The 25,614-nt window shown below is 38.5% G+C and overlaps 1 protein-coding gene across 2 annotated transcripts in view; it reads left to right on the top strand.

Moving 5' to 3' along the window:
- AOPEP (aminopeptidase O (putative)) overlaps positions 1-25,614 on the top strand; it is a gene marked incomplete at both ends in the record, with an annotated part of 161,235 nt that overhangs the window by 95,315 nt on the left and 40,306 nt on the right. The window contains 3 exons of one of the 2 annotated variants that reach the window (XM_079549006.1): positions 1,877-1,939; positions 2,625-2,723; positions 14,310-14,363. In XM_079549006.1, the coding sequence (XP_079405132.1) occupies positions 1,877-1,939; positions 2,625-2,723; positions 14,310-14,363 (216 nt within the window). The remainder of the gene's footprint in view (positions 1-1,876; positions 1,940-2,624; positions 2,724-14,309; positions 14,364-25,614) is intronic. The other variant, XM_079549007.1, reaches the window with a different exon arrangement.

Genomic DNA, 25,614 nt, shown 5'->3' with positions numbered 1-25,614 from the left:
AAATGTTGCTCCATGGGGCATATTACCTCTATAAAAGGTCAGTAACAATTCCTGTTGAATTTCCCTTACTGCTGCACACTCACTATTGAGAAAATGGGAGCTACTTCTGAGCTTTAATACACTTTCTGTTTGTTTGTTCAGGAGTTTTCAACCCAAGTCAGCCTCAGGGTCTGCTAGTCTGAAAATCAGTGTCTTCTCCAATTTTCTTCCCTAGTTTTCTCCCCCAAACGCTTGACAGGAGAGGAAGTGTAATTATTTAAAGTATTTTGGGAAAATATATCTCACTGTTTCTATGACCCCGTTCTTCCTGTAAGAACTTCTGTGGGAATGTGCAATCTAATCTATTAAATGATTCAAGGAATGTTGCTGGGTTTTGTTGTTGTTTGTTTGTTTTTCTCTTCTTTTACGTGGATGCATTTATTTCTGTTTGCTACTAACATTTTTTTCTTCATATTCTTGTTCATTTTCTTCGAACTGCGTTCAGTCATTCTTCTGCCATTCAAACACTCAGACTGAGAGAAAATTTGTAACAGCTTTTCAGAACTAACATTTAGAAGAAAATGCTTTACACTGTTTTACAAAATAAAAATATGTTGATGGCACTGGCTTTAAGAGGACCCGTTGAGAGCAAAAAATAAAAATCTTTATTAAGATTTTCTATTGTGATTGCTCTATTTAAAAGCTCTTCTTTGTATAATAGTTCATGGTGAAGTTGCTTCTATTTAAAGCACTGAGTTTGATCTTGGCTTTGATCTGTAGCTTTTGATCTTGAAAGAAGGATGTTGTGGCAGTAAAACAAAAAGACTAGGAGAGACTTTTTTTCCCCTGCTTGTTACAAAGTTAAAGGGATGGTGTCAAGATTTAGCAGGCAGTAATTGGACCTGCCTTTATTTACTTAACTCTGTTTGCAGAGTCCATCTAATTCTATATGCAGGAGAGTTTGCTCGTGCACATGTTTTTATAAGCTCTCTTTTTTCACAGGAGCACAGCTTTTCTTTAGAAGCTTTCAGAAAATGGTCATTTATAGCACAGAGTATAAATTAGTTCTAAAATGCTGAGAATAACTTAGTCATACTAGGCGTGACTCAGTCTGTCTTGTTTTTAATGCTGAACACCAAACATTAAAAATAACTCAACTTGAGGATTTCTGAGATTTTCCATGGCTGACCTAAGTTATGTATCTCCCATCACACTTAAGATAGAACGTGCTGCTCAAAGAGCACAGAAACATCTGCTGAAGGCCTATGCCTAAATTTAATCACCTGCTCATGCTCTCGTGTTGAATATCAAGTTTTTTTTTGGAGGCCTCAGTGCTACACTTACCGTGCCGTGATAGGAACAAAACCCGCTGAGCTGCTCGTACTGAGCTGCCCTTCAGAACGCTGTGCAGTTACCAGCTGCGTTCTTCGGCGTCAGGAAAGCACCGGGGGAAGCCGTCAGGCATTAACGGTGCCACACTCCTGACCCAGCCTGCTCGCCCGTCACCGGGTACGCGGTGGTTTTGCGAGGACAGCGTCTTTTTGCTGCGGAGGGCTTTACAGGAGCTGTGCGCCATGGGGCTCGGGACGAGGGAGAGCCGTCCCGGTGCTCCGGGCTCGGAGGGAGCGCGGGACGCCGGCGGCGACTCTCCAGGCCGGCCGGGGGAGGCGCGAAACTCCCGATGGGGTCATCCCGGAGCCTGCCGGTCCCTACGTCTTTAAGGCAGGCTCCTCCTCTGCACGGGGTTCCGGGACCGGAGCGGGGGACCCCGCGGAGGTGTTCTATTTCCTACCGAAGGCAGCGGGACGGCTGGGCTAGGGGTGGCGGCGTTCCTCGGGGAGCGGATCGGCTCGGCACGGCACGACTCCGCCTCACCGTGCGCTTTCTTTCCGTACAGCCGCTGCTGGAGGAGGGCGAGACCTGGAAGGAGTGCAAGCTCGTGCAGCAAGTGAGCGCCGAGGTGAGGAGAGCCGTCCGTCCGCTACCCGCTTCGCCCCGCTTCGCTCCGCTTCGCCCCGCTTCACCCCGCTTCGCTCTTCATGGGTCCCCTCGCCGAGTTTTCCGCCTGATCTCCTCCCGTGCCGCTTTTGCTTCAAAAGCATCATCGCTCTCTTCCCAGGCATAGAGGCGCTTGTATGGGGGAAAAACCACGTGTTGTTGTTTTGTTAATAATAACAACAACACCGGCTGACGTCGGTGGCTGGAAGTAAATTTCTGATTTGTAACAGAAAGTGTAAGGGATGGAGTGCAGAGGTTGTCCCCAGGATTTTTGCACGCAGGAGTAATAACTTTACATTTGGCAGCCAGGTCTGGCTTCAGACACCTTTTCTTTATTAAAACAAACAAACAAACAAAAAACAACAACCGAAGCACCTTACGCTGAAAGGTGCAGTTTTGCTTTAGCAAAGAAAGAAAGGAAAATAGCTCTTCACAGAGTGGAGAACAGCGTTTCACTTCAGCCGTGTTCAAGTAACTGAGCAGACTACCTAAGACCACATCGTTCAGGATAGGAAAATGCTTTTCCTTTCCCAGTGAAGCAATGGAAAAAATTGTCTCGAGTCTGTTTATAGGTTTCTATTAATGCTGAGTGGCTGCACTCTCATCGCATCCTCTTTCTAAAAAACCACTATGGTTTTGAACTCCAGGTCACAAAATGGATTCAGGCAAACCAGAGGATCAGAAAAAGCAGCAAAAAGAAAAGAAAGCAGGACGAAGTTGTTTTTCAGAAGGTAAGGGTTCACGTTGTGTGTTTGTGTAAATGGGCAAAGGACAGCATAGTGAAAAGATTTTAAGATTATGCTTATAAATTATAAAGAGGTGTTCTTGGTTTCTCTGACAAGGTGATAGTAATTATTTCACTATGTAACTTCTGTGGAAATAAATTATTAGCAGAAAGAAATCATTAGTTTGCAGTTTCAGAGACAAAAGTTCTCTGTTTTTGTGTTAAAATTCAATGTTCTGCAGAAGAAAGGTAAGAAGAGCACTCTCATGAGAAGTATCAGTAGTACTTCAGAACAAGAGCTTTTGACGGGACCTACACCGTTATTTGTAAATCTTCAGATAGGTTTATCTGAGAAACAATCTGTGTTGGTGAGCAGTGGGACAGTAGAAGATATGATGCCTGCATTGAAAAAGGTGCTCTGATGATGCTTTTGGTTCTTCAGTCAAAGTGGTTTTCTAAGTCTTACAGATCATGTAGTTGCACTATAATGGAATTCATGAGGGTGTCTTGGTAATTATTTTAGAAATTACTGCAGAGGACTTCTTAAACTGCATACAATCTAAACTAAACTGCATTAAACACGTGCCTTGCCTGTTGTAAATTAAAAACTTTTTTTTTTTTTCCTATGATAGTCCTATAATACTGACTACTTAAATCACAAAGTAGGGAGGTAAATCATCAACTGGCACTTGTATTAAATAACCATTTTCTGTTCTCTTGAGGAAAAAAATGATTCTAATAGTTATCACTTATGAATAAAGATGCATTTCCAAAAGCATTAACAGAATTTTGTGGGTTTATTTTTGCTCATGTTGACTTTAGAAACATATTTTTAATTATCATTTTTTAAAACATTACCTTTAAAGGATCAAAATAGCAGCATGTTGTTTTGCTGTTTCAACAGTGCTTCTAGAATGTATGATGAATCATTGCTGTTTCTGTAGCCAAATTCTTGCTGATAGCACGACTGCCAGCTCCTGGGATGAGTTGCCTTAGTATGGGCATTGCAGTATTTGACAAATGTCCACAAAGTGCATTGTTGTATGTGGGTGACTCAACAGCTCTATAGTGCATTTAAAAAACGCCACCAAATTACATGTCATTTAGAATAAGATGTTCTGTGTTGTCATACATTAGAATGATGTGATCTAAACAGAGATTGCATGAACTCACACCAAGTAATTCAATTTCTGTTTATTTTCAAGTATGTGAATGTTTATTTGCACATTTGCCATTTTTATTTGTTCGTTTTATGTTACCACTGATTTCTTAACAGTTCAAAACTATCAATATGTGAATTGTTGAGCAAAATGCACTGAAGATGGAAATAGCCCTAATACAAGCTACAGATTGCATGCAATTTGAAGTAGTTTTTAAATTACGAAGGATGAAGTAGGTCCGCTGTCACATTTTCAACATAGTCTTAAAAGTACTTTATACAGTCACAGCCTCTTCATTTCTTATTATAGGAAAAAGCTTTCTCAGTGCAAAATCCATATTTGCTGATAAAACTCAATCTGTATTTGAAAGGTTGTTCAGGTCCCACTGTTAGAAGATTTGAGAGACAGACTTCTAGACTAATCATATTAGAAATGCAAAAAAATAATGTATTATACTATGAAATACCCAATTATCAAAAAACAATATTGTTGCAAGGTCTGTGAATGTCAATATGAATTAAAATTAAAGGTAAGAATATACATTTTCTTCTACTATGTGTAAGTATTAATAATTCTTTGAGATTCAATGCACAGTCACAGAACTGCATCTGCAGGTTGGTCAACTTCCTGGGAACAAAAGGGCACACCTCACATTTGATAATGAAATTATTGAGTAGGGGTGGGAATTTTTATATTCTCTAGCATTTTGTTCATTGCAGTGATGGCTTTTCCAGTGGAAACAGAGAAGAGGAAAAGGAGCGTGATTTTCTTGGCGCTGGCAGAGCTTTTTTGCAATATTAAAATTGAGACTTTGGTTACAACTTATCTTTCAGTACAGACTTACCAGCCAACGTAGGTGGTACCCAGTCAGTTTATATGTTCCACTAGTATTTTTTAACTTTGTCTGGGTACATATTGGCTTGTAGCAGAAACAGTGTTGCACAACAGATTAAGTACTTTGTGAGCAAATACGAAAGTGAACAAATTTGTAATGAAAAAAGGATGGAGAAAGGACTGAAGAAAAGGAAAACAAAGATGAGATAAAAACATAAGATGAGGAGCAGAACAATAAGGAAACAGAAAAGTAAGAGCTGGTATCAGCTTGTATCACAAGTGCAATTACAGTAAGGTTACTGGCCTCTTCTGGTATAACTAGAAAACCAAGCTAATTTTCCCTTATGCTTTCAGAACAAGCATGAACTTGCTAAAGGTTACCTTCAAAACTTTCATGTTCCTGTTCTTTTTTAATGTTTTAATTTGAATCCACTACACTGAGAATCAAAGCAGGGACCAAATCTGAAATACATATCTTGAACTTATATACAGTGCAGAACTTAACAACTAAAGAAAAAACCCTAGAGTGTTCTTCAGATAGTGTTTGTGTGAATCATTTTCAGAACCTTTTCGAATTTGGTTAGTTTTACAGAACTCTAGGAACCCTACAAATGTGTAATTTCAGGCTCTTAATGCTAAATATTTTCATTATTTAGCTGTAAACATTTATGGATTGTTTGGGAACTGTAACTATATGGCTCAAAACTTTAGGGTAACACTGCCCGAAAGTTAACTTGAAAAGCACTTGATAGCAGTTGTGCCTGTGTTTAAAAAAAATAAAAATAAAAATGTATGGAGTTTTTGTTATGTCACCATAATAATAATAATTCAAAAAACAAGTCCGCTTCTGAATCCAGTATTAGCTGTATCTTATTTGCAGTACTGTTGTGATAGAATGTCCTTTGTCCTTTTTAATAATCCCTGCTACTATTTGAAACTATTGTAGCATGCTGTGTTTCACAGCGCGCCTCCCTAATACATATTATGATGCATGTTATTGCCACACTTCTAGAACAATGAAGCAACCTAATGATGCACCCATTCCATTTTCAGAGTCGGACATGACCATTTCAAAATTAGGAGAATTCAGACCAGCATGGCCATGTGCTAAAATAGTTTGAGGTTTATAGATAATGACATTACTACTAGTTACAGTACTTCAAACCACCTGCCATCCTTCTTCCATGCAGTGAAAGTTTAAGGCCACTTTAATGTAAGATATGAAGTTCGTACAGGAAAGAAAAAAAAACCTTCTAGCAGAAGGTTTATGTTTGTTCTGATTGGCAGGAAGAATTGGTTACACTCCTGTGATAGAACAATATTTGGCAATTGGCCTCATTGGAGGTATTTTAATGAGACTGTCTTTGTGCATGTTATCACAAGATGAATTACTGAAACTTATGAAGTCTTTTTAGTCTGCTGAACCCCTTTTTTTTGTGTATGTGTGTGGTTGCTATGTGTGCCTTTACACCCTAGCTCACAAGTACCTTTTGTCTTGAATAAAACAGGAAATGGAAAATGTGATAATAGATTTGTTCTTTCCAAAATAACAGAAAAACAGGATTTGACAGGATTTGATTGCTTTTAATATTTCTCAAATGTCTCATCCGCCATTGCTTAATAAATTCTGAGCAGTGATCAGTGAGTTTGGGAGTAAGGCAGAAAAGCGTTCATCTGGGTGCATTTGGAACTGGAGCAACTTTTTGCACTTGAAACTAGTACTTCATTAGCTACCTTCTACAGAATTTCCTAAAAAAAAAATAATAATAATAATAATAAAAAAATAATAAAAAAATAAAATTACTTGAGAATATACAGTTCTGGAGACAAGTGGTTCAAGTTCTCCATGTTACTGATTCTGAAGGCTCCAAAGGAGCTGTTAACAATCTTCCTGCTCAAACATGCTTTATTTCGGTATTACATTTGTTGCATTTTAGTCTTACATTTATTAAACTTATTTTTGACAATGTGTAATAATTTTTAATAATGATTCTTGGCAATCGATATCAGACTGTCTTTAATCAGTTTAGATTATATTCAGGTATTTTATAGGAAAGGCATGTGTAGTTTTTCCTAAGTGTAGAATTTATCATTTGAATTTAAAGAAGTATGATCACAGAAGGCAAAGGCTAGAGCCTTTACAGAACTAATTAAAGATTTGGAAGTTCTCATTCTCCTTTTTGATAGCTGTAATTACTCAGTAGTGGCCACAGATTTACTCTTATAATACTGACCCTCCTGTTTGTCATCTACCTTCCAAGAAACTCTTGGAAATCAAGGGTAGCTCACTGTTAAATGCAAGTAAATGCTGTGTAGCTTTAATTGAACAGAGAGGATTAAATTCCTAAAATTTTGTATATATTACTGTGCTCTTTTTTCTTGTGTTACTTTTCTGGCAGGTGCAAATAGAGTGACCTCTCACAACTTGCTAGTTCATATCTACAGATGGATGCATTGCTCACAGGTTTTGTACAACCTGTGGAAGCATTTAAAACCAGCTTACAGTATCTTGACATTTCATAAATATTTGTAGGATATTTACATATTTATTTTTTTCATAGTTTGGATTCAGGCATGATATCCAGTGGCAATTAACAAAGAAAGTGTAAGAAATCTTGTTTTCCTGTATCATAACCATGTTCTAGTTGTCAATGAGCTCTCAAGAAAATCTTTTATGTTTCCTGAAAAATTTCTGATGGAAAAGAAACGTCTTTATACTTTCAATTTATCCACTGGTCACTTCCAGTGAAATTTGTTAGTGAAATTCTAGATCTGCCATATTCCTGTGAGAGTCCTAATAAAGGCAAGGCAGAAGCATGAGCTCTATCACACAGAATCATAGAATGGCCAGGGTTGGAAGGGACCTCAAGGATCATGAATCTCCAACCCCCCTGCCACGTGCAGGCCCTCTAACCTGCACATTTTATACTAGACCAGGCTGCCCAGTGCCCCATCCAACCTGGCCTTGAACACCCCTAGAGAGGAGGCATCCACAACGTCTCTGGGCAGCCTGTTCCAGCACCTCACCACTCTCTCTGTAAAGAACTTCCCCCTGACATCCAACCTAAATCTTCCGTCCCTCAACTTAAAGCCGTTTCCCCTTGTCCTGCTGTTATCTCCCCTTTCAAACTTCTGCTTTCCCCTCCTGTTTATAGGCTCCCTTTAGGTACTGAAATGCTGCAGTGAGGTCACTCTGCAGCCTTCTCCTCTCCAGGCTGAACAAGCCCAGCTCTCTCAGCCTGTCTTCATAGGGGAGATGCTCCAGCCCCCCGATCATCTTTGTGGCCCTCCTCTGGACCCTCTCCAACAGCTCTCCGTCTTTCGTTTACTGGAGGCTCCAGACCTGGACACAGTACTCCAGATGCGGCCTCACAAGAGCAGAGTAGAGGGGGACAATAACCTCCCTGTCCCCGCTGGCCACCCCTCTTCTGATGGAGCCCAGGATACCATTTGCTTTTCGTGCTGCAACAGCGCACTGCTGGCTCACGTTAAGCTTTTCATTTATCACGACCCCCAGATCCTTCTCTGCAGAGCTGTTCTCAAGGACCACTCCTTCCAGTCTGTATGGATGCCTGGGGTTTGTCTGGCCCAAGTGCAAAACTTTGCACTTTGCTGTGTTGAACCTCATCAGGTTCACCTGGGCCCACCTTTCCAGCCTCTCAAGGTCCCTCTGAATGGCATCCCTTCCTTCTACTGTGTCAACCCCACCACTCAGCTTGGTGTCGTCGGCAAACTTGCTGAGGGTGCACTCGATTCCATCATCGATGTCATTGATAAAGATGTTAAAGAGCACCAGTCCCAAGACAGACCCCTGGGGGATGCCACTTGTTACCAGCCTCCACCTGGACATAGAGCCATTGATCATTTCTGGGAATCTTTGCAGATGCATGACAAAGATGTTATGACTGTCCCAACTGCAGAAAGCATTTCTGTTGACACTTTGAGCCTATTGAGCCTATGAGACAGTTTGTTCACTAGACACAAGTTACCAAAAAATTGTATTTCATTACTTCTATTTACTTATTCTACTTACTTTATTTTATTTTGATTTTGTGAACTATATCTTACTTAGGTGTCAGGTCATATACCCCACATGTGGTAAACAGACACGTCATGAATTTGAGTTGTTTTTTTCCTTCACTGTAGTACATGAGAAGATAGGGGTTTTGGTCTCAGTTTGGAAGGCTAATGAGTATCTTGCTTACGTTCTCGCATTGATTTTGCAAAAGGAAATGAAATAAATCTCCAAAACATTAAATGTTTCCATGCCTGGGATCTTGTTTATTTCAAAGAAAAGATGACGGCTCGGGCCTCATCTTCGAGTAGCTATGATTACCTTCATTTTGTTTAAATTCAAGAAACTTCCATGTTTTGGCTGTAGTTCTGATGAGTTTAGTAAAACTACTCATGTTTAAAAGTAGACCTTAGTTGTTCATTCTCAAGATCTTTCTTCCAAATGACCACTTTCTGATTGAAAATCAGAAATCTGCTAATGGCCTGGAGTATTTTTTTACTGGGAGATGTGATTCAATGTTTTTTCCTATTTACAGCATAAAAGAAACCATTGTGTAGGGATTTGGGTCAAGTGGGGAGATAATCACAGAGAGAGAGAGAGAAATTGTAGAATTCTTTTGTCTTAAGCTCAGTTTTCATCCCTCTTTTGTAATTTCCCTTCCCTACTTCTGACAGTGCCCTTTTAAGAATATGCTGGTTTTATAGTGTGAGAAACCCACCATAAGGAATTAAGTGCAAATCTTTTTAAGTTTTTCACCTAAATTTGCAATTGAGAAATGAAGTCTGTATTACGACAACGTTATTTTATAATAATGGAGTAAAACACTTAGGTTTTCAAATAATTAGGAGAAATGGTTGCTAGGAAGCTAAGAATGGTGATTTTGGTTTACTTGAGTTTATATATACAGATATGTTAACTGAAGATGTGTGATTTTTTTTGCTAGTCAAAGTAATTAATATATCATACTTTCATTCTAATACACCCCCTCATTCTAGAAAATTTGCAATATTTTTTCAGAGATTAAATTTTTACTCCTTGAAAACTAACAGCTTTTGTTTATCAGGGTAGGAGAAGAAAAATTCATGATAACAAAATGTTTTTCAGTATTGTGTCCTTTTTCAGCATTGGTCCTTTTTTGTAGCAGCTCTAAGTTGTGGGGTTGAATTATATAAAATCTACATTCTGGACTTCTCAGAACAAAATACTTAGTTGCATGAAGACTGAGTTGTAATGTGCCAATGTGTTTACTCAGTGTCTTTCACAGAAAATGAGGAAAGAGGTGTGGTTCAGAGGGACCTTCACAGGCTTGAGAGGTTGTCCCATGCAAATGTCACGAAGCTCAGCAAGACTAAGTGCAAGGTTCTGCACCTGAGTCACAACACTGACAAACACAAATAGAGACTGGGCTAGAATGGATTAAAAGCAGCCCCAGGAATAAGGACTTGGGGTTGCTGGATGATGAAAAAAACTCAATCTGAGTCATTAGTGCATGCTTGCAGCCAAGAAAGTCAACCATATCCTGAGCTGTATCATATGAGGTATGAACAGCAAGCTGAAGGAGGTGATTGTTCCCCTCTACTTTGTTCTTGTGAGACCCCACCTGGAATATTGCATTTAATTCTATGTCCCCTAAAATAAAAAACGCATGGACCTGTTGGAACAAGTCCAACGAGTCCAGAGGAAGGCCACAGGGATAGATAATTAAAGTGCTGGAGCACCTCTGTTATGCAGACCACCTCAGAAAATTGAGTTGTTTCAGCAGGGGATTCACCAGGGGGAGGTCATGCTTGACCAACCTGGTAGCCTTCTACAATGTTGTCACTGGCTGAGTGGATGGGGGGAGAGCAGTGGATGTAGTCTATCTTGATTTCAGCAAGGCCTTTGATGCCGTCTCCCACGACATTCTTATAAGAAAGCTGAGGAAGTGTGGGATAGATGAGTGGACAGTGAAACGGGTTGAGAACTGCCTTACTGGCAGAGCAGAGAGGGTTGCCCTGTAAGTCGGTTCCTCAGGGGTCGGTGCTGGGTCCAGTCTTGTTCAACATCTTCATCAATTACCTTGATGAGGGGATAGTGGCCACCCTCAGTAAGTTTGTTGACAATACAAAGTTGGCAGGAAGGCTGACACAGCAGAAGGCTGTGCTGCCATTCAGCGAGACCGGGATGGACTGCGGAGCTGGGCAGTAAGAAACCAGATGAGGTTTAGCTAAAGCAAGTGTAGAGTCTTGCATCTGGGGAGGAATAATTGGAGGAATGCACCAGTACAGGTTGGGGGATGAGCTGCTGGAGAGGAGCTCTGCAGAGAGGGACCTGGGTGTCCTGGTGGACGACAGGTTGGCCATGAGCCAGCAGTGTGCCCTTGTGGCCAAGAGGGCCAATGGCATCCTGGGATGCATTAAAAAGAACGTAGCCAGCAGGTCGAGGGAGGTGATCCTCCACCTCTACTCTACCCTGTTGAGTCCTCACCTGGAGTACTGTGTCCAGACTGGGCTCCCCAGTACGAATAAGACAGGGATCTCTTGGAAAGAGTCCAGCGGAGGGCCACAAAGATGGTGAAGGGCCTGGAGCATCTCTCCTATGAAGAAAGGCTAAGTGAACTTTAGCCTTGAGAAAAGAAGACTGAGAGGGGACCTGATCCAAGTCTATAAATGTCTAAGGTGTGGGGGGCAGTGTGGCGAGGCCAGACTCTTTTCAGCAGTGTGTGGAGACAGGACAAGGGGAAACGGCCAGAAACTGCAGCATAGGAAGTTCTGCACAAATGTGCGCAAGAACTTCTTTACAGTGAGGTGACGGAGCACTGGAACAGGCTGCCCAGGGAGGCTGTGGAGTCTCCTTCTCTGGAGACATTCAAGACCTGCCTGAACACCTACTTGTGAGACCTGGTGTAGGAAACCTGCTTTGGCAGGGGGCTTGGACTCCATGATCTCTGGAGGTCCCTTCCAACCCCTACGATTCTGTGATTCTATGATTCTGTTTAGTCTAGAGAGAAGACTCTACAAGAAACATCATTGCAGCCTTCTAATACCCCCCTAAAAAGGCGGCCTATAAGAAAGCTGGAGAGAGACTGTTTATAAGGTAGTTCAGTGACAGGACAAGCGGTGATGTCTTCCAAATACCTTTCTTAGTTTAAAGCCATTCTTTACTATGTTGATGATGAGGCACTGGAACAGTTTGCCTAGAGAACCTGTGGATGCCCCATTGCTGGAGATGTTCAAGCCGGGCTGGACTGGGGCTACCTGATCTAGTGGGAAGGATCACTGCCTATGGCAAGGGGATTGGAACTAGATGATGTTTAGGGAAGGGAATTTTGTGATTTCAAAGCTTTTTTTTATCTAAGAATTTTATCATTACCACTGCATGAGATATCTCAAATATGTGTACTTCTTCTAATATCACTGCATAAGAATAGTAATTATTACTTACAGTGGTTTTAGAAATGGGAAACAGAGGCATAGTGATGTTAAGTATATACAAAGATATCTAAGAGATTTGGTTAGAGGAAGGAAATGGGCTGCAGTCATCACCTGTGGTGCCTGAACACAACCCTTTGCTTGAGGGCTCTTTATGTTGTAAATGCAAACGAATTAAGCCACACCATTATCCATGAAATCCCTAGCACATACAGCAGTATAATTGAAAAGATAAACTTAAGCAGAAGTGGATTCATTTTATTAGAATTTCATAGAAGATTCTGAGTTGGAAAGGACCCACGGGGATCATTGAGTTCAATATCTGGAATACTGCAGTATTTATAATGCAGTAGAACATAATTTTCAATAATTAATTAAGGCTATGTTTTGTGGTTTTGATTTGAAGTGTCAAATGTAAGTATAGGTTTTGGATGTTAAAGGATAATAATTTAATGGACAGTGATTTACCTTTTCGTCTTTGCTTGTCTAGATGAGTATATACTGTCCTGTAACTTTTGTATCACAGAGGGAGAAAAGAATACCAAACAAAATCTTGCTAAATCTTCTTTTTAGTTCAAATTGTTTTGGTTATATAACTTTCAGGTTACTTTCATGCACTGTATGATAGTATTGAAGTATAATCACACTGGGAGTATGAGTTAGTTTAGAAGCTAGAAATGTGCTAGCATCTTGTACTTGCACAGCTTAAAGAAAGATACAAATGAGCTGGAAGTAGTTAAAAGTTGGAACCTATGAAAAATAATAATTGTATACTTAATTATTTGCTGTTCAGGTATACTTATCCTATTGATGTCCATTACTTTAAGACTATTTAAGACAAGAATTTAAAAATATCCTGTGTGAATACCTTTTGTTCTGATACAGCTTTCTGGTATAAAGTGGCATGTAAGTAAACATTTAAAGGATTATATTTAGTTAAAAATATTTGGTCAGGCCGTGAGATTCTCTTACAGTTTCCTTTTCAGTTTGTAAGGTATATGGGGACTTCAGAAAGCAAATCATTTTACTTACAGGGTGTATTTCATATCTTGCACTTGTTTTTAATCAGTTATAGTCCGTGAATGTCCAGTGTAGGAATTTGTTTGAGGAGGTTTTAGAAAGGATGGTTGTATAATAACAATGACCTAGATGGCTTCTAGACATTTAAATCTTTTCATTTGTTTTCTCTTGTCCTAAGCATTGAGACAGGAAGCATTTTTAGAACTATTTTTAGATTTTTACAAGTCATCCTTGGTTTCCTCATATAACAGAAATCCCTTGGCTAGATCCAAAAGCAATATTGTTTACTCTTTCATGGTGCCATATGTGTACAATTTTTTTGTTTTATTTTAGATGCTTGTTTTTGAAAGAAAGTACTCAAAAACTTCAACCTATATTGGATTGTCATCCATGAATTGTTTGGATACGGAAAAAAGGGCTCCTCAGTATGTCTGTGATTTTTTATTCATTGTGGGTCTAAACTGAATACATGAAGTGGTTTATTTTATAGCAGACTCAGTAGTCTGATGATCATGTTTAAAAAACTGATGATTTTTTTCCTCCATAACTATACTGTCTTTACAACACCACTCTTGTTGTGACAGAATGATGGCTGAGTGAAAAGGAGCTTGGAATTCTGGTCCCCTTCTTAGCTTATATTTTCCTCATTTCCCATCTCAGCATTCATCTGGGAATTGAACTGTAGGTCTGGATGCATCTTCTACCTGGACTATCATGGTGCTGCTGCTTTAGTTGGCTCTTTCAGTTAAGGAGAAATTGGGTGCCTCACTGAAACATACTTTTGTCCTGTCTTACATCACACAAGTGACTACAGTATGTATGAAAAGTATGCAAGACTGAGTTCTGTTTCTTTGTAATGTTAAAATATACTTAGTTTTGTCCAGTCAGGTTAATATTTCTAAAACATTCAAAGGCAGAGACGTGATGACTGTGAAAGTTTAGGGAGTCCCTGTTGTTGCTGTTTTCAGAGCACCTGAGTAATTGTTCTTTGTGCTAGACATCAGCTTCTCAGTATCTTAGTCCTATTTTTCTTTCCAGTGTGAATCACATGTTTCTCAGCTTCCTTACTCTTGAGTAATTTTTGTCTGAATGTGTCTATTACCCTGGAGTCATAGACCAAGTCAAATAATAAAATGTTATAAAATTGTATTTGGATGGCAATGGAAATTCCTTATGACTCAACACATTTACTGTTGGAAAGAATTACTTTTGGAGATGCTTATGTGAGTTTTAACTGACTGTACTGCTGTCAGTACCCGTTAAATGTTTATGAAAACCTGATCATGGACACAGAAACGTGAACTCTGTTACTCACTTGCAGATCAAAAAAAAAAAAAAAGCAATAGCTCAACATTCATTACACTGGGAAATGAGAAAAGCTGAATCAACATGCTGTCAACTTAGAACTCTGGTTACATTAATGAGCAATTTATATAAATAAACTTGAAGTCATCAAATGAAAAGTGACCAAACCACAAAGCATAATCAACACAAGGAACTTCACTGAGATTTTATTGTTGTGTTCATTGCTATTAGCATCGTGGCTGAGGAGATCTAGGTAGGCTTGGGAGATGAACTGCAGATAGAAAGCTGAAGTGAAGGCTGTTTGTTTTCCCCCTCAGTATCTGCATGTTCCAGTGGGGCAGCTTCTCTTCTCCTTCATTTACGAATCTCCTTCATATTACAAATAGTCACACTGCTGGCCTGCAAAACACTCTAGAACTGGGCATAAAACTAAAGTCTCTTTAAGTTACAGGAAGGGAGAATTTGGCTACTTAATTTTATGTTGTGTTTGCTTTTAAAGTTGAGAGATGGGAGATGGGAATGAAAAGATATATAGAGCAAATGTCAAATTAAAGTTGATCTTACAAGGATATCCTTCGTATTCTATAAGCTAGCATATAGTGCAAGAGGCTTTTTTTACAGTTTATTGAAATCAGTACCATCTTGGCTTAGTTAAGTCTGGGTGGGTGTTTTGCAACAGAGACTTTCCAAAGCACTGGCAAAGATTTAACAGTAATCCAGCTGAGTTCCCCTAAGGGTTTGAGCTGAAATTCTGACTTTCATATTAAATTAGGCATGGTTACAAGATGAGTTATTTGAAGTTTTTGTGAAGCATGTGACATACAGAGCAGGCAACTGGGATGGAAATTTTTTTCATGTATGTTTTCTTTGTTGGGTCAAAAATTTATGCAGGATAGAAAAGGTTCTTATTTATGAAACTTGAAGAAATCCTCCTCAGTATATATATATTCAGTGTGTATATGGGCATATATATGTGTGAGTGTACATATGCATGTGTATATATATGTATGTATATATATATATGTGTGTGTGTACATACACACATGCCCTCAAACTTGCCTGAGCATCTTGCACTTCAGAATTTTTCACAGAAAGGGGCTTTCCCCCTTTTTCCTAAGGACCTGTAGTTATCATCAGCCAGGTATGTGATTTGTTTTATTTTATTTTTTTTCTTCTTAACTTTTATTTTTGAAACATTTTATCAGATTTCTCCTTTGATGTGGTAGTGTCTTAATGGGTTTTCCACTTGTTTCCTTTGCCTACATATAATCTATGTTGGTGTGATTCTTTATGGCAGTGCTGGAGTCATTTCTGTTGGTATTATTTGTTGTTCCCTGCTACTTCAGATAAAAACTTTTTAGTAAACTTCAAAATGACCCATCACCAGACTTCCTGTTGCAGAGTGGGCTGTTCATGAGTAGTGGTGTGAAGGTCTTTTTTTGTGTTTTTTTTTTCTTTCCAACCCAAGTAGCAATGGAAAAACTGTTTAATATCAGATCCAGTGTTTTTACAGTATGCTTGTTAGTTTAGATAAATGGACTCTGCTTTTAGGAAAGGCAGTAGAGTGATTAAACAGAGCCTGTTGTTTCTTAATTCCAGCATGGACAGGTTTGGTAATGGCTAAAAGATTAGCTGTATCTAAAGGTTGCTCAGTGTAGGTTTCATAGTGGAAGTAGTTCCCGAAACAGCTAACGAGAACTAATATTTAAAATCCTTTCTTGATTGTTTCAGTATAAGCCAAAGATACAGTGGATTTGAAGATAAGTAACATCTGAGGTTGTAGAAAAGGTGCTGATGCTCTCAACTTCATCTTTCGCAGGCATTCCTTCTGAAAGGAAAATAGTTTTTGTTTTCTCTGGAGTTTCTGTTTTACTGATGTACTTCTTTTGTGTGTGACATTCCTTCTAGAATTCTGCAGTTTATACAAGGAGAGTGTGTGTTTGAACAGAGCAACATATAAGCGCTGAGTGTATTGTATATAAAGCAGTCTTTGTAAATGCTCAGTCAGAAAGCTCTTCTAAAATTAAAACCATTGCTAAGTCACTTGGAATGATGACGGGTAAACTGATGGAAGGCAAGAGACAGCTGATTGATTTTAGGAGCTGCCAAACTGAAAGCATATCATGCAGTACAAAGTAGTGAATGGATATTTGCAAACCTGGGTAGCTGGTCCTATCTCTCAGCTATCTTCCAGTTATTACCTCAAAGAGAAGGAGGTGGTATTTTAAAAGACAATATGGTAAGTGAACTTGAACTTAAATGAGATCCAAGCTGTAATTTATCAGGGGAAAAGTACTTGTCCTTGTTAAGAAAGACTTCATCCCAGATGGGAATATCCATCCCCCAGGTGATGTTTGTGGCCTTCTGCTAGTTTGCTGTTAGATAATTTCTGCATAAATTGTTTTGAGCTTTGTATTTTTTTTAATGTCTTGGCTCCATCTAGAAGTATAATGTTACAAATTTCATTAACTATATTACTTTCAGATTAGATAGCAGAAAGACCCTTTTGAAGTAATTATGAAAGCCTGCATCTTTGCCTCTCAGGATAGTCTGGAAGCTCCTGAGATGCAGGTCAGGCACTTGTGGGGATGGCAGTAGGGAGGAGAACCTTCAAACCGACAGTGAGAAATGGGAGTAGATCTCTGGTTAAGTATTTTTGGATTAATTAGCTACAAGATTAATTACTTTATAACAACAAACAAACTGATTTAATCAGGAGTTCCCGTTACTAATACTAATACTAATAAAAGTATCTAAAATAGAATTCATGGCAAACAGGATGTCTGGCCACAACTGTGCAGTTTCAGTTGCCTGGTATTTATTATGGACTTGACCTTCTGTGCTAAGATCAGAGAGCAGTGAGGAGCTTCATGGCTATGAGTAAAGATACCATTTAATCTGACCACACCAGCATGGCAAGCTCTTTTAGGGAGTGAGGCACCATAAAGGGCATTGGAGAAAGATGAATTATCATCTCCATGGCACAGCACATCTGCTGCTCCCATACTGATAGTGACACAATTTTCAGAAAAGATGTTTTATGTGGAATTTTGGCAAATGGCATTATATATTTTTGTGTTACTGATAGTGTTAAAAATATTTTTTATCTGTGATACTGAATGCAAACTATCTAGAGTACAGGGACTGTATTATGTATTTATTTAAAATTACACTTCATTTATCTGCTAAACATAATTCATCAAGTGAATTAACAAACCATCACTTTTGGGAGATAGGTTATGCTTGTTGGATAAAATGGCATGGCAAGCCCTCAGTGTATCAAGGGAAACTTCCCTTACTGACCATTTAAAGGTCTTATTTCTTCACAGTCAAACAGGCATGCCTGCAACTTGAAGTTTGGACCGGATGGCACTGACATTTCAGCACAGAAAACAGTTTGTGTTCACCATGTTAGTCCATTGTATGATTTCAGATGGGATAGTCGAGCTGACTCCAGAAAGCTGAAGTGCACAAAACTGTTCTTAGTCTTGTATGCAAATGCTTTTTATTTTTGCATTCATATTGTTGTGATATCCAGTCCGTTATGTCAGCAGCATGAAGTTGAAACTGACCTTCTCAATTGAATACTTTTCTGTTCTGGAAATTTCCACAATTTCAACTGAAAAACAGGCTATCTGAAGTTTTAAAGAGCTAATCCATGACTATAACTAAAGCTGTAATAAAAAGTATGTGAGATACTGCTTTTACAAATTGATGACAAATCTTGACATTTATTGAAGTAGTAGGCTTGGATAAAAATGAATTTTAAATAAGTTTTTTAAAATCTTAGGAGCCATAAGGATAAAGCTATCAATTTTCAGCATTTGAAAGAAATAGGCTGTTTCAAAGATGGCATATCTCAGTATGTAAATGTTTTATTTCCCCTAATTTTCAGCTGACTTTGTTCTGAGTAATCCATTTGGTACTATTTTAATAACTCCTCAAACCATCCAGTGTCTCTGACAGTATGTATGTTGTAGCTATGGATAATGCTTCATAAATGTATTTTCCAGGTACCTTTGTAAACAAAGAAGAAATGTTGGTATAGGCTCAGAATTTTCCCCAGATCTCTATTGTGGAACAGATACATGTCAGTAACAGATGGGACCTGTCTTACAGAATGGATATGATTGCCACAAATTGGTCTTATTGGGGAAAAATAGAAATAAATGGAACAAAGGAGTTTGTCTTAATTTGTGGGGATCCGTATCTCAATTTTGATACGATTAACTGAAGTTAGTAAAACTGTGGATAAAGAACTGTATTTTGTCTCTCTTCCAGTTTTGTACATTTTTATAGTGACCTACTTTTTGATTTTTCTTCTTCTTGGTTTTAAAGGAGGATGTTGGCATATAGTACCAGAAATTCTATTTTGAATCGATGTATATATTAACAGCATACTTGAAATCAAAGTAATTTGAAATAGGTTTTCCTGGCTTTTTCTCAGTATCTTTTTGCCAAGCCATGTGTTTACCAAGCCTTTGAAAAGCAGAGATATGATTTTCAATTAACTGAAGGAATGTACAATATTCAAGTACCACACCCAACCTGCTCAGGAGGACAATATTTTTTGTGCCTACATGCCCTTGAATAGTTAAGGAGCAGGTTTTGAGTTGATGTCAGTTCATAGTGGAAAAATACAAGTCTGAAGCTATTGCTTGAGAAGGCAAAACATGTAGGTGAAAGCAAAATGCTGGAAGAACATATGAAACAAGGAGAAGTACTGTTTTCTTAAAGAAACATAGGCAGTATTAGTGGAATGGAATTGACAGAGACCTCTTGTCACGTTTGATTTCCTCTCAGGCTAGGGGGAGTTTTCTCTAAGATCTTGATTTATTGACCAGCTTATACACTAAAAAAACGCACAGCATATATTTATATACAGTTTGGCTTTGCTTCCTTTCTCTTCCCCCTGAAGAGTAAATAAATGTTGTGTTTTGAGAAACATAATTGTCAATCTGTATCTAATTTCAATAGAACTTCTGTAGCTTACGGTGTTTTTAAAAATGTTTTTTAAAAACTGTCAGTGATTGATAATACTGTTTTTTTGGTCTTGAAACACAGAAGACGAGAGTCAGGGATTTCAGACTTTTGTTTGGCTGTTATTAGCTGGAGGGGCATGATTAATCTCATCTCTCATTTAAATCCCTCTAAGTCCTTGCCTAGTCCTCTGCAAGTACAGTGTCTTTTTCTACGCATCTGAGCTTCAGCAAAATACCTAGGCTTGAAGAAGAATGTGCGTATTTTGGGGTTTTTGACAGCAGAGGATGTGAACTGACTTCTGAAATGTGGATTGCTCTGCATTGAATGTGCTTGGCGCCCACAGAGTGCTTCCTTCCTCCACCTAATATGCTTGCCAGCTGTCCCTGCTTGCTGCCTGTAGGATTGTGTGTGGCCTGGTGTGGGCACAGTTCCACTGACAACCTGTCTGATATTTCTAAAAAGCTAAGCTGGATGCATAGCCACTTTCCTCAAGGCAGGGGGGAGACATCCAGTATGCTGCTATGGCTCAGGTGTCTTGAAACTTTATTATCAAGTCCTAAGGCTAGGACTTAGCTAGGTAGGAGGGTGCCCAGGAATGTGTGGAGAACATAGTCATGCCTGCCTTTGTCACAGCTGACACTTGGAAATATGCAAGAGCTGCTCATATGGCCCCTTCTGCTCCAGTGTAGCCACAGTAGCCCTCTAGAGGCCTTCTGCTAACCTCATGCCTGTGTGAAGTGTTTGTCAGTTCTTCATTGGTGACAGTGGCTAGAAGGATGGAGCCTAAAGTCTTGTTTCGAGTTCAGGTGTTATTGCTTAGGACTGTAAGTTCCTTCAAATTAACTGTCAGTAAATACTTATTTTTTGCTTTGAAATTGTAGGCTTTGTAAAAAATGAGTAACTAAAACTATTAAACCTTGAAGATTCAACAAATTCTGCTTTTTGGGCCAGGAGCTCAGTCTTCACTTTTCTGTTCTTTTTTTTTTGTTGTTTTTTTTTTTTTTTTTTTTTGTACAGTGGGTCAAGACAGAGGCATGTTCTTCTGCTCTGTTCTGAGAGAATTAAAGCAGCTTATTTAGTCCAATTGGGCCAATTTCAAATCTAGGCAATGTAGTTCTTCAATGACATCATATCTGTAAGGTTTCAGTCATTAGCCAAACCCACTGCAGGCATGTGATGCTCATGTTCCCATTAGTCCCACTGTAGTCAAGTATAGTAGTATAATCAAAGGACCAGCCATTTTTCAAATTGGGGAAAAGAGGGAAGGACTGAAGAGCTCATATTTAGCCGAAACTGGTGTGATTTTTTACAAACCTGGTATGTACACATTTGCTGATGTGGAATGCAGCAACTGGATCAATGTTTGCATGTCTGGCCTTTTACATTTTGTTGTTGTTTTTATTTATTTTTGAGCATAGAGTTTAAATGTGAGGTCTTGGGTAGAACACACATGTCTACTATCAGTTGTGACAGCGAAATACTATTTTGAATCAAAGCTTTTATTTAGTTCCATATCACATTTTGCTTCAGTGTTCCTGTGTTTTATGATTCACTTAGAGTTGCCTTATGAAAGTTACAATACAATATTCCCTCTAATGAAAAGCCGTTTGTGTTCTTGAAATGAATTGTATTTATTTAAAGCAAGTGTCACTATATGTTTTCTCCTACAAAACTGTAGACTGATATAAAGTTCATGTAACCTAAGGAGTGCAGTGACACTCTTACTAGGTACAAAGCAGTATAGAACTTGGTGTACTAAATCAACTCATAGAGAAGCTCAGTGGTTTTGTGTTCTAGTTCACCTACTTATAATGATCATGCGGTATCTTGGTCACAGTGTGACTGTTTTAAGCGGTCATGAAACAGTGACTTAAATGCCCAAATACATCAATAATCATTTTAGGTTTTAATTCTCCCCCATTCTTGAAAATATTCAAAAATTCACTTGCTTAAACAGGGAACAAACTGAAATATTCCAGTAATCCACTATATGTGCCTTTTAAAATTACAGTGACTAGATGTATTTGCTGCCCTCCACAGCTAGTAATATGGCCCCACAAGACTGTAAACTTTTAACATTATTAGTAATTTTTTGCTCAAATGCAGGCTGCATAGGTGACAACAGAACACTGTGGAGGAAAGGGTTCAGTGCAGTGCTGCCTCTCTCGTACCCACTACATTCAGTCGTGTTGATACCTGTGTGTATTGCACATTACATGTGCTGTGCCATTTGGTGAGTAAAACACAGTGACTGGTGCTAACAGTATTTCAGCTTAGCTAATGTTGTGTCAAGAGAAAACAGAGCTCAAAAAAGAATCAGCATGTATGAAAGAAGAGTGTTCATTGAAAAAGAGGCAGATAAGCACTTTTTTGTGGAGACAAATAATATGGTACTATGCTTAATTTGTCAGGAAATCTTGTCAACTTTCAAAGATTGCAATTTGAAAAGATTAGAAATCTGGAGATCAAAACTGCTGACTTCAAATGTTATGCTTTGGTGATAGATGAAAATACTGATGCTACAAATAAAGTTCATTTTGCTATTTTTATTAGGGGCATTGATAGCGAATATAATGTCATTGAAAAAATGCCGTCCTTGGTGCCATTAAAAGATAGAAGTAAACCTCTGAATTTGTATGAAGCAGTAGGAATTACATTAAAGTAATTTTTCTTTAACCTTGGCCAGCGTATCTGGTATAGCTGCTGATGGAGCCCTGGGTGTGGCTGTCTAAAAACAGGAACTTCTGAAGAAGACAATACAGTTGCCACCAACAGTTCACATTTGTGAATTTATCATACATCAAGGAACTTTACGTGTGAAAACTTCAAAAATGGATAATGTTGTGCAAATCATGATCAAAGTTGTGAATTTCATAATGTCCAATGGATTCAGTCATCATGAATTCCAGGAGTTCCTTTAAAGAATGGATGCTGATTATGGGGATGTCATTAACTTTTCTGAAGGAAGGTGTCTAAGTCAAGGTAAAATACTAACATCTTATGACTAACAAAATCATATCAGGTCACGTATGGAATGAAAAGGAAAATTTGTGTCAGAACTTGGAGGTGAAAAAGTCTCAAAGATTTAATGTTTTTGATAGATTTGACTGTTCATTTAAATTGGTTAAACAACCGTCTTCAAGATGAATATCAATTTATCTGTGCTGTGTTTCAAACCATAACAGTATTCAAAATGAAACTTAAATTATGACAACCTCATGTTGTGGCAAATTATTGTATGCATTTTGATACATTGGCTAAACACAGTCCTGTGAACAGCGAAAAAATAAGCAACCTTACGTCCCATTTTGATATCAATATCTGCTAATAGGTTAAAAGATTTGAAATCAGCAGTTTTACTCTCCAGATTTCTAGTCATGGTTGGACTTGATGATCTTTAAGGTCTTTTCCAACTTCAGTGATTCTATGATTCTGATTCTAGGATCTTGGGAAAAAATCATATTTTTTTAAAAATATATTTCTTATCAGTCTAATACAAAGTCAAAAATTGGAATCAACTTAGAAACTGCTGATTTTTTGCTGTAAGTATGCTACCTTATTTGAATCATTGTGTCTGAGCTGTATTTTGCTTTAAGACTGAAAAGAGGACCTTCTGCTTTGCTAATTAGTTAAGCATGACAACTTCAAATAGTGTCATTTTGCTCTAGAATAGAGAATAGTGGAACATGTTTATCAGTTTTCAAACATGTTAGTTTTCTAGTATGGGAGAATGCAAATTGTTTACTGTAAATAATGTAAAGTTCATCTGTTGTTTTCCTAAACTCTTGATCCTTTATATACATAGTAAATTAAACATCAAAATTAAATCCCTGCTGTGTTTCACTTAAATTATTGGAGTCTTGTATTTGTGTGAAACTGTCTGTTACAGGGGATGTAGGCTCCTCCACTCATGGTGTTGATTTTTAAAAGGCAAGGAGGCTGTACGTAGCAGATACTGCAGTAGACTTGGACCTCTTGGCCACCCAGGACCTTGGCAGCTCAGCAGATTTCTGACTCTGTGGTTGCTACTGAGATGTGGCAGTGTAATGGGAGTGTGCACCTCTTGATATTTGCACTAGTATGGAAAGTTTTCCTGTAGGAGATGGCTGCAGTGCCAAGTTGAATTTAAGTATCTTTATGTTCTTTTGTATATATTCAGAGAAGGAAATACATTGCTTTTGTATCATTTCATATTCATGCTACAGTGCCAGTAGCAAAGGGCCGGAGTCTTACGTTTTATTTCAAACAAACAGAAGTTGCTCTTAGCAACTGAATGACAAAATGAGTTTTAGGAAGATTTATAAGGTTTCTATGGCTTCAGGATTTTATTGGCAGGATTAATAGCTCGTAGACTTTCTTTGCCTCTCCTCCCACCATGTAATCAGAAGACTACAATCTATCTGTTTCCGGAAGCTTTTAAGAGGTATTAAAAAATATGGCTCTAGTTTGCAGCCAGAGTTTATTTAAGGAAAAGTGAAGGCGAGGCAAGATACCTTCTGGGTATTTGATGAGGAGAAACAAAGTGAGTCTATCAAGTTTCTCCCTCAGTCTTCTTAGTCCCATTGTAAGGTCAGGAGGCAAACTAGAAATAGATCAAGAGATGTTTCTGAGCATTTAAAAATATCTTTGTTTTTTTTTTTTTTTCATCTTACTTGCTTGTGTTTGTCAGCCTTAAAGTCCTAAGGATACTGTCATCAGATGAAATATGAAAGCTGCAGCTGTTTCAGACTGTGAGGTGTGCAAGTTCCTGAAGTAATGTTTCTTAGTTGTTGTGAATCTGTACTGAGGAATACATTTCTGTTGCAAATTTCTCTCAAAACAGATATAATTAATTTCAGTATCATGTGTGTTTCATTAGAAGTAGGCAGTACCTCATAGTACTCTGGTTAAGACTATTCTTCTTGCATTTTGAAATAAGTGACCACCATAGCTGTTTTTCTTTTCAGATTTGTTTTTGGGATTTTAAGGTTAGGCTTTTTTCCCTGCGTAACTGTTGTTACATGCCTGTATGTAGAAAAAAACATTGCTGTTGACTACTGTGGATTGCAGTTGCAGACATCAGTGCTTTTCTGAACATAAGTCCTGTAAATAATATGTTTAATAAATTTAGTGGACCTTTATGGTTTTTATTTGATAGGAGGTGTAATATCATTTGAATGTTGTAATTGTAGCTTTTTCTGTTGTCTCTACAGAGACATAGTACTAAAAATATTATATATCCATATTAAGTGGAGGCATGACATGATTGTGGAACAGGATGGCTGCTTTCAAAGAGCTTGCTGTGACTGCATGCTGCATAATTGCTGTGCGCTGCATTTCACGTAGATGCAGTAATAAAAGGAAGGGCAACTGAACCTGACTTAACAGAGGAAGCTGCTTTGTTTTATACATTCTGGAATAATTTTGTTGTTAAATTAGTAACCTGCTTCGTTAGCTACTGGCTCACAAGTGTTGCAGTCATAGAAGTAATCCAAAAAAAGACACTTCTGAGCCACTTGCAGCACGTTAATGTAGCCTGTGGCCTTACTGTGCTGACTGTGCTTTCTATTTCTGCCAAATACTATGTGAGAACAAAAGGGAGCTAGAACAAGGAGGTCAGAAAGCCATTCAGGAGATGTTGTGACCCTTGGATCTCAGGCGTATAATGAGCAAGTATGAAATATACTTATTTGGGAAATATTTCCCCATCCCCCTCCTCTTTTTATTCTCCCAAGAGGGCACAGTAAGGATGCAATCATCTGGAGACATACAGATGCCTGCTGCTTTTAACCTGTAGCACAGCACGCATCTATGTGCATTACTTCTCTCTTTCATCTTTGGCTTGTATTACAGAACTTGGAGTCATAAGTACAGTATCTCAGAATCCTTGGATTGGAAGAGACCTTAAAGACCATCCATTTCTAACTCCCTGCCATGGGTAGGGTGGGCACCCATAAGATCAGACTGCCCATGGCTCCATCGAGCCTGGACTTGAGCAATGTCCAAATTAATGCAGTGCAGAAAGGAGTCAATGTTTCCATGTTGCAGAAGACTTTCTGCTTGTAGTCTTTGAAATCAAATGCTTTTACTGTGACATAAAGCAACAATGCAATGCTTTTCTCTGAGCAGATGTTGAAATTACCAGGGCTTGCATTCCTGAGAAGGAAACGTCTGTTTACTTCAAATGTTACTGAGCTTGATACAAAG

This window comes from Tetrao urogallus, assembly GCF_951394365.1.
Source record: "Tetrao urogallus genome assembly, chromosome: Z".
NCBI classification, from domain to species: Eukaryota; Metazoa; Chordata; class Aves; order Galliformes; family Phasianidae; genus Tetrao; species Tetrao urogallus.
This window is presented reverse-complemented; position numbering and strand designations above follow the sequence as displayed.